The following is a 16,037-nucleotide window of genomic DNA, read 5'->3' on the forward strand; positions in this document are numbered from 1 at the left end:
TACCAAAAGAAAAGACCTGTTTACTCAAAGAGAAGGAACTCCCTCAAGAAATAAAAATCAAACATTTTACATAATCTACAATTTAAAAAAAAAAAAAAAACTTAAAGCCAAACGATTCAAGAATAACTTTATTAAACAGTTGTCAGTTTTAAGCCGTGCCCTCAATTACTAACCAAATAACGTATTACAAACAACTAGTTATGAGGTTTTACATTTGTTTAACAGGGAATAATTGGCCCCAATTAAACTGACTAGACTAAGGCTTTTTAGATTACTGAAACAAATTAAACTTTTTAAGATGAGAATTTAGGTGATCTTAAAACCTTTCTAAAATGGATAATGACACTTGCTACGTTGTAATCTCCCTGGTTTTATTAGTTATATTAAGATAAATTAAGTGAGATTAAAATCTTATTTGATTTATTTACCTTTGAAAATGAAGACCGTTTAAGGGTTACACATCCTCTGCTTTGGCGAATGCGACCTCAATTAGTCAGAATGTCTTTTAAAGCTTTGTGCTTATTGCTTCCAGCATGGAGCGAGGTGTTCATTAAGGTACCAAAATTCTCACAAAAAATCCAAAGTTGCACTAGTGAAAAAACGCTCAACAAGATGAAAACTGATCACATCTTTTTCAGAAAAAATCAGTCGTTATTTTAAAACCAGTTTTTAAACAAGATTGGGTTTTGCGTCGTTTTAACGTGCCACTCAAGCAGGTTGATACCATTTGGACTCTTTAAACAGCATTTAAATCTACGGTGAGTATATAATGGTACATTTAATTTTATACCATTTTTTAAAATAAGTTGTACAATGTTTAGTGTGACCCTTTTATGACAAGCATTGTTAAATGAATTCTTTCCCTGTTTACAACTATTTATGAAGGCCTTTTTAAATAAGAAAAACATGAAATTGTTAGCTCACACACACGAAATTTCTTTCAAAAGTTTATTTAGTATCAAGCAAGAGGAAACTTTGCTTAACACTACAGAACATTTCAAGACTTGAGTTACAAAAGAATACCACATTATTTGCACTTGTAATTGGCTTCTCTTTTTACGCATGTTGGCAAGAGGAAAAAAAAAAGAACTAGCATATGGCTGAAAGATAAAATAACTAAATTCTATGGAAACCTTTAAAATGAAAGGTGAGGCTTATGTTAAAGGATGGATTAACATATTTAGTAAACCTATTTTTTGTTTGTTTGTTTAACACTAGTTAATCAAAGTTATTTTTTTTCCTTTTGATTACCTATTTTTTCATATACAGACTGGAAATAACAAAAGTTTACATATCTTTTTTTTTTTCTGCCCAAGTTGATGTTTCAACAAAGTAGTTTTAAGTTCCATCCATTCAGATTTTAAGCATTTGGATTTATTTAAAAAGGGATTGTTCGTAGAAAAAAATTACTTTGAACAGTACACAGGACTGGTGGAGATTGGCTATGTCACAACGACAGTACAATCAGTATCGGCCGTACGGCTGCTCTCTGTAGACGCCCTTGGCGGTCCTGGCTGAAGGTGCCTTGTGTCTTGAGTTAGTCCACTCCTCTTGCCCTAAAATCATAAGATGAATCACAATGAGATCATTGCCAGGGTTCCCACTGGTACCATTTTTCAGAATCTAACTTAGCCCTGAACCAGTGGTAGATTTCATATTGAAGTACATAGCCTGGATGTACTGGAAAAAAACAAAACAAAACAAAACAAGGAAATTTACTTTAAAACAAATTACAAAGACAATGGGAAATGGCCATCTCATTCGCACAATCGACATGGGAAGAAAAATGATTTTTTTGTATCTTAAATGGCAGCCAACTTCCTGAGAACTTTCCTTTTGGCCATTCATTTGACAAAAGCTCACAAGCTCATGTCGCAAATTGAGCTGTCTTTTGCTAAACATGAAAGCATTTACAAATGGAAAAGAGAATGGGAAAGAATCACTTAGATTTCTTCTAACAGCAAAAGCAAAGAAAACACAGGTACAAATTTGTGAAGGCAAAAAGAGAAACACAAGAGAGCAAAATAGGAACGGGAAGATTGGGGAAGAGACATGTGGCGTTGTTTAGGTCCTTTCCTAGAAACGCTAGGTCAGAGTTGTAATGGGTGGAAATTTATACCTCAATCGCAATACACGAATAAGAAAGAAAATTAATGGCATAGTGTCACCCACGTTTCACTCATAACACTAAATCCACACCGGACAATGGCATTCATAACCAAGGGCATTCTATCGTCTTTCTGTCCTGAAATTAAAACAGGTTCAACTCAGGACTTCCGAGTGATGGAAGGTGTGTGACAACAAGCAGTTAACACCTCTGCTGCAACACACAGCAATTTGAAAGTCAGGTGTCCACAGAGACCAATTTAAAAAAGCTGCGAAGGAAAAATGCTTAAAATGACCTCTTCTTTTGACACAAACATGCAATCAACGTCATCCCCGCACACTAACGTGCATCAATTTAAGTGTACAGCAGTCAACAAACCCACGAGCGTCTCTGCAGTGTCTGCTTTGAATACCACCACCAACAAAACCCACAGTGAGGTCATCACAGCTTGGGGCAGGTGACATAACAAAAGGCACTTCAAAAGGAACACTGGCAAATGGTTTTTCAGTTATGTGCAGAGAAATGTCATAACATCCATTAACCAGAATCCTGATTCACTCGCACGGGATCTGCTTTGCAATTGATTGAAGCATCCTGTCCTCTGAGCTCCTTGCCCCGTGGCAAAAGAGCTTGTGGCAGTCATTATGTTGCTGCCACCAATTCTTTTAATTAAACCCGTCATCCTTCTGCATACGGAGACTTTGGACATGGCTTCCTCACTGAACTGAGAAGGGCTGGGCGGTCTCCCCGTAAGCCATGGAGACCTTGCCACCTTCCCCTGGGCTCAGTGCTTATGTAACCTTTATGGGATGACACCCACTGTCATGTGTTTAGAGGATCTGATATCGGTGAGGAATTAAAAGATAAAGGTGGGGGTGAGAGAGTCACTTTAGATCTGGAGTCTCAATTGCTTCATTTTCCTTTACTGCCAAGAAGCAGACACTTCAAAAAGACCCATGCTCTCAAATGGCTGCAGTTTGGCAAATGATTCTATAAATGAGAAAATCGGCACACGGCAATCAACTCAAACAGAAAACCGAGGTTCCGAATCTGAAGTCCTGCAATTTTCTGTGTCTTTAGTCCTCTTTAAACAGTAAATTTAAATCTTAAGGGAGCTTCTGAGAATAGCTAGCTAGGCACAGACAACCTGAATGGAAGCTGCTGCCTCAGTCTGAGTGTCTGTATGAATTCCCCTCCATTAAGGGAGCGGAGGTGCTTCCCCAAGCACTTCCCCTGTGTTGACAGACCACGCCGGCCTCTCACTTACCGTAGGAATCGTACGTCTCTTCACTGAGTCCATGCCCATAATCGTAGTAATCAGCACCACTGCAGTGAATGAAACAAAACACATCAAGGAAACAGTGAGTTTAAATCACATGCCCGGAAGTATCTACAACTTAAAGAAAACTAATACAGGGCAGGGCTAAAAACTGACAGGAGTCCCCACTGAGCTGACAAATCTCTAACACAGAGGCCACAGACTTCAGGGTTACCAAGGCCCCTTTCTTAGCCCCCCAACTTTAATACATAATAAGTGTGTCGACGCCTCAACCACAGCAACCGGCCAGTCGGCATAGAGAAGAGCCTACGGTGTGCATGGGGGACACGACGATGGTACCTGTCCTGGAAGGACTGAGTCTGGAGCACAGACAGACGTGCCGGGTCCAATAACAGCACCCTGTGCCAAGAACAAAAGCCGGGCTCCTGCAGGGAACTGTGGGAGCGGAGAGGGGCGGACAACCATAGCTTCTCTCCAACAGGTGGAACGCTTACGGGAGGCCAGGACTGTATTTCCTCTTCAGCCCTCACCTACCAGAAAAGGCGACGCTGTATGAACTGTGGGCACTTCCCTTTGTAACACAGTAACAAGTACCAAGATGAAATGCTTCGTTTCCCGAGGACTAGCACATCGGCATCAGGAAGGGGCTGCCACACTGGACTGCGCGTCCATGAGGATGTGTCACAGGAGAGAGGGCGAAAGGCTCCCCGCGGCCCAGTCCCGGCCAGCACCCTCTCGGTCTGTGAGCTCTGCAAGGCGCATACTTCCTTGAAATACCTGGGAAATGCCTGGGAAAGGGGGCCTGGGACCAGGGCCTTTCTGCAGACAATGCAGAACAGGCGACGTACACACAGCATATTTGAATTAGGCATAAGTGTTCGCAGGAACAAATCTGTGGAAAATCTAGATTACTGAAGCACAGCTGATGTAATTAGTTTGTGATGCTATTTTGAATGTCGAAGGAAGAGCTTCTATTCACCCGCTCAGGCCTTCCCTTCGCCACGCGACCTTATTTTGTGGGGAAATGTGTTACCTTAGACTGTCACGGAAATAAACATTCTCATTATTCCAACTTCATGCAATCAAGTCAGGGGTTCTAATCGAAAAGGAAAATGATCTGGCTCAGCTGTTTAACACCTGAGGGAGTCCCCCTGTGAATAATAAGAGCCACGCTGCGAGTGTCACTGTCTGCCGGCGGCCGAGACCCCACGCAGCCATCGCCACAGGCCTGAGGTAGGTCCAACGGGCATCCCATTTTACAGAGGACGATGCTGCCGATGAGAAAAGCTAGGACGGCACCTAAAGCCTCACAGAGAATAGCATAAGGTGACACACTCGTGGGTTCAGCCCACCCCTGGCTCTCTTTCCCAGTTTCCTTCTCAGGTAAACGACAGCAGACTAATCACCAACTCCAATGACTAAGCACAGAATGACAATTCCTATGAGAGAGAGGCAGGCAATGGGATCTGTTCCTTTTTCCTCGAGCGTGTGGGCATGGGTCTTCACGTCTGCTCCTCCTTCTGCCAGAAATGTTCTCTCCTCTCCTTTCACGCTACCTCCTCCCATTTAGTCTTCAGCCTAAATGCTGCTTCCTCAGAGAATGTTCCCCGTGTCCCGGGGCTGGGCCGGTTCCCCCTTACGTCACACTTTCCTCCTTTGTTATCCCTCTGCTGACTGTCACTCAAACATGAACTGAGTGACTGGGTCCCCCGAGAAGCGGCACGTCCCTCACGCGGGTGTGTCATGCTGGCTTCTTGGAGAATGTGACGCTTGAGCAATGTTCTGAAAGACGGGACGGGGAGCTAACCTGGGGAGGGGAGAAGGAATGGAACCGTTGTGAGCTAGCCCCCTGCTGTGCGGATAGCTTCAATATGTGCGTGGTCTCACTTAATCTACATCAGATCTCTGCTTTTACTAACGAGGCAGCTGAGGCTCAGTGCAGGTGAGCCACCTGCCCAGGGTCACACAGCTTGTAAGTGGCGGCGTCTTGACTCAAAGCTCGGGATGCAATCATTGCCACATGCTAAAAACCTGTGCCAGAGGCGGGCTGTGCTGGCACGGAAGGAAGGTCGCCTTCCACGGCAGCACCCGCTGTACTCTGACCTGTCCTGCTGCTCCCTGTCTCTTCCCGAACATCCTACTTGCTCCGCCTGGGACTTCCATGGCCCCTCGTCATGCTCAGAAACAGAGGTCAGGGTCCACACGAAACCCCCTGCCACAAGAGCATGACAAGTGATAACTGCTCCAATTCCCTCTCTGCTCTCAAATTCCTCCCTTCCCTTTCCGTAGTCCTAATTTTCTCTCAAGACATAACATACATTTATGAGGAGAAAAGAAGAGGGACTAGCTGAAAAAGGTGCAGAGGAATTTTCATATTCAAAAAGTAAAAATAAATCCAGCAAAAATAAGCAACAACGAAAAAAACAATATGGCTTTCCTACGTCTTAAGATTTTACAGCTTAAAATATGTGAATTGCTATTAAAATCGATTACCTTTCTCATCTTGAGGATGGAATTTTAGAAACAAACCTTTTCATAAAACATCAGTGTCAAACATTGGTCAAGACATCTGAGTCTAAACTTGGTTGCCCTTGGGAGAGCCGTCCGCTCACGGAGTCCTGTTGGCTGATGTGTCAGATCCTGGGCCAGTGAGATGCTGCTCAGACCCCAGGGCCTCACGCTCTCAATGGCTCATCCACAGCATCTTCTCATTTTGTTGAAAATAAACTGGCTAATGCTTTTTAGAAACTCAGCACTAAATTAAATGAATCTCAATCTTCTTTCCAAAGGTCAGCAGTTACATTGTGATGGCTGCTTAGACAAATAAAAACCTGATGTTCTTGAGAATTTTGTCTTTGTTGCACAGATAAAATGAGAGTAACCTCTTCATAAAACTGAAAATAATTTCCTGCACTGAGACAGGGCCGCACTGTTGAACGTGGGGCTGTCCATGACAGGCATTGAGACTAATCACCAGAAGAGTTGAACAACTGCTTTCTGCCCAAACGCAGTCTCCTTTACTAAATGAACTGAGCGGTAATGAACATCAGTATAGATGGGAAATTCGTCTGTGAAGTGCTCCAACATAGTTCAGCCTAAAAAAAAACTGGGGTGAAGAATGCTCTCCAATGAACAGGAGGATAAAAGGCAGCATAATTTGGTCCAGCAGCGGTTTGGTGATAAGACAATCTTAGTTCTGACAAGTGAAAACTTTAAACTGACATTTTCTATCATTTCACCCAGTTTCTGATTATTTCTTGCAAGACTGTCATCAAGCCGAGAAGCTGGGAGCAGCTGAGCCCCCATTGTCATACCTGTCAGTCCCATCTGAATTGCTTTCACAGCATTTCATTTCGGGTACCTCAAATGTCTATTAACCAAAGACGTGTCCTATTTCCCAAGGATAAACTGAAAACCCAACATATGGCAAAAGGAAAAAACACTACGAAACTCTCCATTGATGGATACAACCTTTAATATTAATGATAGGCCGAATACACCTCACCTCCATCAGAGGGGCTCCAAGGAAGCCCCTCTCTCCGTAGGTCAGGAGCAGGCATCTCTCACTGGCATGAGGGTCCCCCAGGCCTTCTCCCATCCTTCCTCCATGTTCCAACCCGTGTCAGGGGTTGAAGGAGTCTACACGTTCAGCATGATTCCTGGTTTTCCCAGAGGTCCTCGATTCCATCAACCAGTCAATATCCCCCAGGACCGGGCTTACGGAGCTAACTGTAACACTGGGACCGAGTCCAAGTCCATCGCTAGACCTTCTACCCTCCATCCACAGGGCTTTAAGAGGAGGACAACTCAGAGTTCCCAGATGACACTGTCTCTGTGAACAGGATTTAAGAAGGAACTCCGGACATTATCTATCCCCTATCCCTCCAATCTCTCCAAGCCTCTCCACAGATTTCTACCTGGAAGTCACCAGAACTAGTGTCATTAGACCCTTTGCTTCTATTACGTCCATGTCAGGAAGCTCTAGATCTCTCCATTACGCTTCATCCCCGGCACCTGTAAAATTCTGCCCACCTCAGCTCCCACCCGACTCAGCAAGCCTTAGACTATGTCCTCCGGAATTTATGGCTCATCACTGGCAAAATCCCTATCTATTCTCAACCTCCTCTTTGGGCAGTCTCTTACCTGCTTCCTCGATGGGAACTTGCTTCTCCTCAAATGACGACTCTTCCCCACAGGCCTCTCCAGTTTTTTCTCTACCTCCCACAGCCCCTGTACCATGGGGCCGAGGGGAAGGGCGAGTACTGTCTTTGCTAACCTCTTTCTTCCCCAATCCACACAGACCACCGCCACTATCAGACCATGGCCTTCATTCTTCTGTACTAACACCCAGCTTTGAATCTCCCACCAGAATCACCGTCCTAAGTCCAGGTGACATCAGGATATGGGGAGAGGATCCTGCCCACAAGCTCATCTCTCAATTCCCTGGGCAACGCTTGTCCACTGGTCTTACCTCTCGTCTCCTTCCGCCATTAACTTCCATGCCACACCCTACATCTTGCCATCATCAACAACTTAAATTTCCCCACCTTGCTTCAGTTTTATACATTCCACTCTGTGATTTCGTCTCTAGTTTCACTCCTTCCCTCTAGTATTATGCTGACTATCCTTTCAAATAATTACAGTCATCCCCACTACTCTTCCTAAATTTTCCATCCCTTGTCAAGATAACCAATGAATTCCAAGTTGCTAAACTGAATGGTCAATTCTCGTCCTCACGTTATGTGACTCATCAGTTGCCTCTGATATAGTCGAGCACTGACTGTTCCATGATGTTCTGTCCTTCCTTGGCTTCCAGGATATTATACACCACGGTTTCCTTCCTACATCCTTGGCTACTCCTTACCAGTCAACCTGCCAGTTCCTCCTCTTCCTCAGACTTCTTAAAGTTGGAATGTTCCAGAGTTCAGTCCTTGGTCCTCTTTCCTTCTTTATGTTCCCAAACTCCCTTGGTGATTTTATCTAGTCTCTTGGCTTTATATATATACAATCTAAACAGCAAAAGCTCCCAAGTGTATAGCCCCAGTCTGAGCACCTCTCCAAAAGTCTACATTTCACGTACTAACTGCCCCTTTAGCATCTCCACTTTGATGTCTACCAGACATCTCAAATTTAACAAAGCCAAAACTACACTGAACCTCTCATCCCATCCTATATCAGCTCCCCTCAAGCTTTCCTGCATCTCAGTTGGCAGTGATTTTGTCTGGTTTGCTCAGGCCAAAAAGTTTGGAGTCATTCTTTTCACTGGCTATTTCCTTTGCCTACAACACTCTTATTTCCAAATACCTGTGTGGCTAACTCATTGAGTCTTTGCTCAAACGATGGCATCTCAAGAAGGTCCACTGAAATTACAAATGCAATCTCCCCTGTCCTGGCAACCCGGACCATCTTCTCTGCTCTATTTTTTTCTGTAAAATTATCCAACTTCTAACATACTCTATAGTTATTTATTATACTTATTGTCTATGGCCTCCCAGTAGAATGAGAACGTAAGCTCTACAAGGGAGGAATTTGGGTTGGTTTTATCCAGTGATATACCTTATACTCCCTTAGCACAATGCCTAGTATATAGTAGGTACTCAGTAAATATTTGTTAAATACACTAAATGAATGAATTACAAAAAACTTATTGAAAAACTATGTGCCGAGGCAACTGAGTAAAGACAAAGTATTATCAGTGGGTAAAGACAAACATGGGGCTATTACTCCCACCTTACCCTCCATCAAATTCTAAAGGAGCAAGACACGGACGGACTGAAAGGCACTTATATATTTTGAATGTTGAATAAACTTGAAAAAATAGTTAAATGAAGTACTAAGCCCAAGTGTGGTCATGTACTCAGCAAACATTTTTGAGCATTTACTATGGGAAAGATACCATTCTGAAAAATGGAGATACAGAAATGAATGAGATGTGACCTGTGCTCTCATGAAGCTACCACAGCCGAACACGTCAATTTCAACACACCAGGTGACAAGTGTGAGTGTAGGACTGTCCAGAATACCTTGGGGTCAGAGCCTAACTTTACTGGGAGGTGAGAGGAAGGTAAGGAGGAGGATAGCACATGAATGGCTGAGGGACTGGAAGAGGAAGGAAGAAATAATACACGAGTGGGGGTCAGACTGCTAGCAGTTCATGCACTACTAGCATGGATGGATGGATGGATGGATGGATACAGATATAAAGCCACATACAGTATGTGTGTATATTTTTTTTTCATTTAAATTCATGATGACCTGATAAATTAGATATTATCCTATGTCCTTTATATACAAGAAAATTGAAGCTCTGGAAGGTTAACTAAACTGTCCAAGGATGAACTTGAACAAGTAAGGACCACGTGTAAGTCAGGTCTGTGTGATGTCACAATCAATGCTTCTTCCCACACTATGCTGCCTCCTCTTACCTGTAACTCTAAGGAGTTGGGGCTTATCCTTTCAGCGAGAAAGTTACACCCGTCTGTTCACTCATAGCACTAATGTTCTCCTTATCTCCTGTTACGTTCACATTTGTTTGGGCACTTGCTATGCCCTTTGGGTGTGAATAACAACTTATGTTTTTCTTGAACTTCTGAGTATTTGTCTTCTTCTTTGTTAAAGTTCTCTCTCCTCCTCCCCCCTCCCCCCTTAATTCTCTTTGTTTCCCATTCTGGTGACCCCAGCTTGGTTACTTTTGATGTCCTGGGCTCTATCTTCTGTATTTCTCCATTTTTCTACCATAGTCGATAGCTCTTCATGCTTTGGTGCTACTGACCAGCTTATTTAGCCATTTATGGACTTTTTGTTTGTCAATTCCTCAACTCCTTTGGTCTTTATGGCTTTATGGATACGATGTCTTCTTGTCCTTATGATAAATTATTTATTTTACAATCACCTACTATTCTTTGAGTTTGTTCTCTCAAGTTGGTTTTTCAGTTTGTTGAATCTGTTTCTTAAATTCTTAGCACATTTTGGATATATGTTCAATTTGAGATCCTCAGTCTGCTGCTCTGTGGGTGCTACCCCTTGTCTAAAACAGCTTTCTTCAGGTGGTTGTGGAAAAGGGATAGAATATCAGGTGGGAAATGCAAGTGATGTGTCTCCTGTGTTTGGGGCTTCCTCTCTGGGTGGTACTATCTGAGGTTTGGCTTCGCATGGTTACAGCTTTACTCTGGGAATAAACATTGCTGAGTGAGCCCTAATGGGTTAGAGGCTAGACCAGCCGAGCTGGGTTATGACATAAATACCCCAGGCCTCAGCGTGCTCCTGGCTTACAGCCATGGGTGGAGGGGTTCGGTCTCCCCTAAACCACTGTGCCATTAGCCATTACAGTACCCTTCTAACTGAGGTTTTGTTCTTTGTTTTTTTGTTTTTTTTTGTTTTTTTGTTTTTTTTTTCAGGGATCTGGTTTCATTTGCTTCCTCTTTCTCAGGAAACTTTCAAAACTTTTTGCTGTCATGCTATGGGATTTTAAGAAGGGCGGTAGGTGAAGCAGACGTTTTGAGTTAATCTTCTTGATTCAATCTTCTTTTCTTTTTTCAAGTCCTTTTTAGTTTACACTGATTTACACAATCTTTTAATCCTCAAAACCTTTCTGAAGTTGACATATTGTTTAATTTTACAGGTAAGAAAAATAAGGCCAGGATTTGGGAACTATGTCTAATTAATATTTGCCTCTACAGTAATTATTCCTGGCACACAGTAGCATTCCAAAAACAAAGCAATAAAAGAAAGAGCAATAGGAACCCAAGGCCTGAGTGCTCATGACTCAATGGATAGTTGTAATAACAATGCTTTGTTGCAATGGCTGTGACAATTGTTTTTGGGGGAAGGGTGGTGAATCCCTTCATAAGTTAAATTCGTAACTTCTATGCTGTTTGAATTTAACATAAAAAGGGTTGACATTTTTCCTGATTATTTTGCCTCATTCCTTTAAGAAAAATCTTATCTGGAATCATTATGATAAAAATGAATATTTTAGCAAACATTGAACAAATTCTTATTATATGACAGGAAAAATGGAAGGACTGAACACCCATAACCCAGATAATAGCTCCATACTGGCTTTCTACTCAGGAGGCTTTAATGCTTATATAACCATTAAATTTTTTTTAAAGATAAAGCAGAATAAATGAAAAGCAATATTTAAAATGACACACTGGGACTACTCTTATTTTCCCATTATCATAGATAGCTGAAAGATGAAATTGCTTCAGGATAATTGGCTAAAAAAAAAAAAAATTCCAATCTGCTTTCAATAAGTCTTACTTATCTAATAGTTCTTTCAAAACATTTAATAATATTTCTGCAGGAAGATACTGAATAGTAAGTTTCAGAATCAGGATGGACAAGTTGGATGGAAGAAGAGTTACAAAGTCTCATCGTCTGACCACGCTTTGCTTCACTGGGGTCCCTCCTTGATATTTTTGTTCACCAGAGCTCCTACTAGGAGCTATTCTACTAACTGAGCTATTATCATCTCATCTGGGAAAAGAGATGGTGACATCTTCATTCACTCCTGTCTTCTGTGTTTTCTAAGTGTGTTCAGACTAAATATAGAGTTGTCAATAATCATTTGCCCCCTTCACCCAGGCATTCCACAGTTAAACAGGACAGCTCTGATGTGTGAGGCAGGGGAGCCGCCTCTCTGCGTAGGCACACTGGGCATTCGAAGTGCCTACTGTGTGGCAGGCACACAATGAGGAGATTTATGGCCTCGAGGAGCTTACCCTGTGAACTGCCATTCATTTGCTGGGAAGGCTGCGGGAGGTTTAGAACATTTTAGATAACTTGCTTTATTCTCCTCTGTGGCTGGATCCATCTCTCATCCATCTCTCTCCCTCGGAGCATTGATACATACTCCTCTTCAAAAAGGCCAAGAGCAGTGGTTTTCAGTCCCCAAGACACTACAGAGCACGCACCAAGTCAAACTATTTTCACAATGACAATAAGACGTCATTTGTCTGTTTCTCTGTGCTGACATTTGTACCAAATGTGGTGGGTAAAACTGTTAGAGCTTAGCAAGAATCAAGGCAGCAGCACCAAATCATACTAGCAGGGTTTTTTTGTTTGTTCTTTTTGGTTTTTTTAGGTAGTTTCTTTTTAAAATGTCCTTGATGAAGTAGTAAAAATTACTCATTTTAATCAATCTCAGTTATGAAGCATCACCGTTAAATGACTCTGCATGATGCAATAACAAGTAGGCTTACAGCAGCCCTGCTGGCCGCTGCAGTATAATGGGGGCCTCAGGGGAAGTATCTGGGCAACCACTGATGCGGGAGCCCACCTAGCTGCTTTTCTCACAGAACATCATTTTTACCTGAAAGATTGAACGGCAGACAAACTATGGTTATTTGGACTCAGATATTTGGCAGATGTTTTCTCAAAAATGAATGAAGTGAACCTGTCACTTGAAGAAAAACAACTGACAGTATGTTCCCAATGACAAAATTCAAGGTTTCAAGTATGAACTAGAATTTTGGAACACTAGTGTTTACCACTGTAAACTGACAGCCAGCCAATACTTACAGACTTCTCTGTTCAGCCTGGTGGTGGTAACAACAGATATGAAGTTTTAACATTACTTAATGAAATGTGTCGCAGCATGGTAAAAATATGCCTAACTCGCTGAACTCGTATTTTTCCAATGACCCATGCATGATATGACGAAATCCATCAAGTGTCACAAAGACCAAGTGATTTTAATGCAACAGAGTATGAAAACTTTACTGATATGATATGATTTCAGGTCTCCACTGCAACTAACCCTTAAGAAACTACCACGTGCCAAGTTTTGGTGGAGTTTCAAAGAATATCCACAATTATGTGCAAGGCTATCAAAATGTTTTCCCCTTTTCCCACTACATGTTTTTCATTTCAAATACTTCAACGAAAACAACCTATCACATCAGGCTGAATTCAGAAGCAGATGTAAGAATCCAGCTTCTATTAAGCCAGACGTTAAAGAGATTTGCAAAAATATAAAACCATGCCACAATTCTTACTAAGTATTTTTTGTTTATGAAAATAGTGACTTCCCATAAAAATAAATTATTTGTATTAACAAGTAATGGGTTGATTATATATTTCATGATTAATACATATTTTTAAATATTCTAATTTTGAATATAGCAAATATTAACAGTTATCAACCAGATAGAGTGAAGCACTCTGGCCCTCACTCATTTTTGAAGCTGTAAAAAGGAGTCATGAGACTAAAAACTTTAACCATGGACGTAGGGCGCTTGACCGCAGCAAATCTGAGGAAGGCAGAGTCAGTACTATGCACTCGCCTGAAGAATGATTCTTTCATCTGGAAAACTGTCTCCTTGTCCATTTGGTGATGAAAGAGGACACGCTCACTCACAGAGTTAGCCCAATGTCACAACTGCTTAGCCTCACATCTCACACTATTCCATCATTAAAAACCCGTCGTCTGGGTCAGGTAGGCAAAAAAAAAAAAAAAAAAAAAAAAAAGGGTGAAAGAGAAACTTATTGTAAACAAGACAAATATGTAGATTCCCCTGAAGCTATCAAGAACAGTTTTAGCAGGGGAATAGCTTCAATTCCCTCAAACAGTATGCTATTTTCTAGCACCAAGAATGTAAGAAAACAGAAACATATACTTAGATTTGAAATAAATAACTTTAAGAATTAAAAATTATATACATTTGCCAATAATTGGAACATTTAAAAATTCAGTTTAAAGGGCCAGATACAGTTTAGTCAGAGAATCCCTCTTTCTGAGATCAGAGAAAGGTTCAATAATTCTGACAGCTCGCAAAAACTGAAGGTCTGATTTTGGGTTTACAGACCTTTCAGAGTCGATACTGGTAACCTGACCGCTAGACATTCCCTTTCTGAGAACGAGGTTCACAGGGGAGGGGAAACAGGCAAATTTAAAATTTATGTTCCAATGTTTCTTAAGCTCGGAAATAAGATTTGGTTAAAAAGAGTAAGTGAAAAACAGGGCTTAAAACAATTTGGGGAATTTTCCCTGGTCCCAATTCAAATAAGAGTTAACAAAAGTTTCAGCTTACACGGAATCCTATTTTAAGAGGTGTGTCCATGTCAAGTACAGACACCATAAAAACAGTTTTAAAATTGCAATTGAAAATTCGTCTCCCACTTTATTTTCAGGGTCGAACAGGATTTTAAAATGATAGACTAGAAAGTAAAAAGAATCAATGAAACTGCTATATTTAAATATTTCATCATCATCTTCTTTTGTAAAACACAGGCTATTAAAATCAGAATTTTACTATGACATTAATAATAGTTTATATTTCTATAGATTTTACAAGAGAAATACACTCACTTAATGAAAGTCTTGTCTTTGTCCTAGCTGCCCATTTCCCTCTGCCATTCATGTGCAAACTGAGGCTCACCTTGCTGTAAGTGCAAAGGCCTGACTACAGAGCACAGAGAGAAGTGTGGACTCAGTGAGTCTGGGCTCCACCACGTTCAACTGTTGTAGCCATTTACTGAACCAAATAGTATGAGCCAAGCATTTCATGCATTCATTCACTCAGGTGTGCATTCATTCACTCATGCATTCATTCATTCACTCGTGCATTCATTCACTCATGCGTTCATTCATCCATTCATTCATTCATATATTTATTCACTCATTTACTGAAAAATATTTAAGAAACAAAACAAATTCACTACCTTCATAAAAATTATATTGTAATGGCAGAGACAGACAATGAACTGTTTATATCTAAATACTTGGTAAGGAGGAGGACTGAGAAGGAGAAGAGCAGTTGAGAGAGACTGAAAGCAGCAGAATCAAGTTGTCATTTTATAACCTAGTTAGAGAATCCTCTCTAATAAGGCGCCATACAGGCCAAGACTGGAGCTGTAGGGACACTCTGAGGGAACAGTATTTTGAGTGGAGGGACTGTCACCGGCCCAAGTCCAAAGTTGGGGACATTCTTGCCCGTTTGTGGATCAGAAAGGCAGTGCAGCTGGAGCAGAGGGCACAAGCAGGAGGTGGCAGTGAGAAGGCAGAGGTGGATCACGTAGGGTCACAAGGCCACTGAAAGGCTTTGGTTTCTTGTTTGTTAGTTTTTCTGCTGAGTAAAATGGGGAGTTACTAGATGTTTCCATGGCTCCAAGGAAAAAAGAGTACTGCCACTTACTGAGAGGGGAAGACTATGGGGCAGAAAGAGCTCTCTGGGCAGGGAGCGATCAGGAGTTCAGTTGGGGGGACGTGTTAGGTTTGAGAGGCCTCTCAGCAAGGCCTCTGGGAGGAGAAATCCAGAAGTCAGGGGAGAGGGCTGAACTGGAGACACAGATCTGGAGTCATCATCACATAAAAGATACTTATGACCATGGGATGGCATGAGATCACTCAGAGAATACGCACAGATGGAGAGAGCTCAGATTTTTGGATTAAAGGTTGACATCAGTTCTTTTCGTTTGCTTTCTATTTTAATTAAACTTATTTGGCTGCCATCGATTAACAAAAGTATATAGGTTTCAAGTGTATAATTCTATAATATGTCATGTGTATATTGCTTTGTATGATCACCACCCAGAATTAGTTCTCCTTCCATCACCAGATATTTGACCCCCTTTACCCTCTTCTTACCCTCTGGTAACCACTAAACTATTGTCTGTGTCTATGAGTTTTTGTTTCGTGGTTTGTTT

General features: G+C 41.7%; 1 protein-coding gene across 5 annotated transcripts in view; it reads right to left on the reverse strand.

The window, feature by feature from the left end:
- Window positions 1-16,037, reverse strand: part of KHDRBS3 (KH RNA binding domain containing, signal transduction associated 3) — a 153,565-nt gene that overhangs the window by 7,214 nt on the left and 130,314 nt on the right. For 2 of the 5 annotated variants that reach the window (XM_081071118.1, XM_081071117.1), the window contains exons 8-9: window positions 3,375-3,433; window positions 429-1,556 (exon numbers count right to left, since the gene is read on the reverse strand). In XM_081071118.1, the coding sequence (XP_080927244.1) occupies window positions 1,465-1,556; window positions 3,375-3,433 (151 nt within the window). In that variant the 3' untranslated portion in view covers window positions 429-1,464. The remainder of the gene's footprint in view (window positions 1-428; window positions 1,557-3,374; window positions 3,434-16,037) is intronic. The other 3 variants (XM_081071115.1, XM_081071116.1, XM_081071114.1) reach the window with 2 other exon arrangements.

Source organism: Rhinolophus hipposideros, assembly GCF_964194185.1.
Source record: "Rhinolophus hipposideros genome assembly, chromosome: 13".
Lineage (NCBI taxonomy): Eukaryota > Metazoa > Chordata > Mammalia > Chiroptera > Rhinolophidae > Rhinolophus > Rhinolophus hipposideros.